This window comes from Hyaena hyaena, unplaced genomic scaffold (genome assembly GCF_003009895.1).
Source record: "Hyaena hyaena isolate Hyena2069 unplaced genomic scaffold, ASM300989v1 scaffold_1042, whole genome shotgun sequence".
In the NCBI taxonomy this organism is placed as follows: domain Eukaryota; kingdom Metazoa; phylum Chordata; class Mammalia; order Carnivora; family Hyaenidae; genus Hyaena; species Hyaena hyaena.
The window spans coordinates 431,571-433,433 of NW_024081668.1; the positions used below are offsets into that span (position 1 = coordinate 431,571).

General features: G+C 38.6%; 1 protein-coding gene across 1 annotated transcript; it reads left to right on the forward strand.

Moving 5' to 3' along the window:
- Positions 1 to 497: 497 nt before the first annotated feature.
- LOC120223722 (olfactory receptor 11H12-like) lies at positions 498 to 1,511 on the forward strand. The gene has a single exon (XM_039221948.1). It carries the CDS (start codon positions 525 to 527, stop codon positions 1,509 to 1,511), a length of 987 nt encoding a protein of 328 aa, XP_039077879.1. The 5' UTR covers positions 498 to 524.
- Positions 1,512 to 1,863: the final 352 nt, after the last annotated feature.

Genomic DNA, 1,863 nt, shown 5'->3' on the forward strand with positions numbered 1-1,863 from the left:
ACAGGAATATTAACTTTAAATTTACTGCCAACTTGCTATACAATATGTCCATTTCTTTTTCATATGTAAATGATATGTTAAGTAATATATTTAACTGAGATGTATATACCAAAATTAAAACGTTCTTTACTGAGTCTCTTGCACTATAAGATGGCTTAGGATAAGAAACCAATATGTTTATTAAGTGTTAACTCTGTGATATATGCTATCCAGGAACTATCATAGATCATCCCCACCCCAAAATAACAAACTTTACAAAATGGGTTTAACTTTGTCTAGTTCTATCAGGGTGGCATAATGAGAGGGAGACTCAGAAGCAGGCAAAAGTTTGTTTCTGTGCAGCCAGCTGCCTACAATGCCAAAAATTCAGAGTATAAAGCCAAGAACAAGTAGACTACATTCTCGTCCTAATAACTAATGACCCCCATGTTCATTGTCTTCTCTTTATTCTGAAAAAGGAACACATTTGAAACCAGTCCTAACTGATAACAATATGTCTCTTGATATTGCAGGTTAGTGACTCAATGAATGCCTCTGAGCCATATTCCAGCTTTGCTTCTGTAAGAGAATTTATACTCCTAGGTTTTTCCTGTGAGTGGAAAATTCAGATCCTCCTATTTTCACTCTTCACTACAACGTATGCTTTGACAGTAACAGGGAACGGGGCCATTGTTTGTGCTCTATGGTGTGAATGGCGACTCCACATCCCCATGTACAGATTCCTGGGGAATTTCTCCTTTCTGGAGATCTGGTATGTCTCTTCTACAGTCCCCAAGATGTTGGTCAACTTCATCTCAGATAAAAAGACCATCTCCTTTGCAGGATGTTTCCTCCAATTTTATTTCTTTTTCTCCTTGGGAACATCTGAATGTTTCCTCTTGGCCGTCATGGCCTTTGATCGGTACCTTGCTATCTGCCATCCCTTGCACTACACTAATATCATGACTGGGCATTTCTGTACCAAACTGGTCATTATCTGCTGGGTTTGTGGATTTCTGTGGTTCCTAATCCCCATTGTATTCATCTCTCAGATGCCCTTCTGTGGTCCAAATATTATTGACCATGTTGTTTGTGACCCAGGGCCACTGTTTGCATTGGCATGTGCCTCTGCCCCAACAACCCAACAGCTCTGCTACACTCTAAGTTCATTAGTTATCTTTGGTAACTTCCTCTTCATCCTTGGATCCTATACTCTTGTTTTATTAGCCGTGCTGCGTATGCCTTCTGCCACTGGGAGACACAAGGCCTTTTCTACCTGCGGGTCTCATTTGGCAGTGGTATCACTCTTCTATGGCTCCTTGATGGTCATGTATGTGAGCCCTGGACTCGGGCATTCTGCTGGTGTACAGAAAGTTGCAACTTTATTCTACGCTATGGTAACCCCATTCTTCAACCCTCTCATCTATAGCCTCCGGAATAAGGAGATAAAGGCAGCCCTGAGGAAAGTTCTAGGGCATCTCAACATAATCCAATATATACTGGATGTTCCCTCCATTATCAGGTCAGTATAGTCTCACAAAAAGCAATCAGGATTATACAGTTATTCAAATCTTCAAATATAAGTCTAGTGATATTAACTATATCAGCTAATGAAATTAAACATCTATGAGGCCACTTATAATCATAAAGTGGCCAGATTATATATAAATAAATGGAAGTACTAGGTTCCTCTTTGCCATTTAGAGGGTATATTAACTAAGGAATGTATACATCTGGGTGTTTTCTGAATTGTTCATATGAAAATATATGTGTTCTATTTGATAATTTAGATTAACAGCTCTGGAATCAATAAAATTATGTCATTTTGTTTGTTTAGTTGTCTGATTATAAATAAAAGAAGGAAATGTTCTTTTGCTTGTGGTT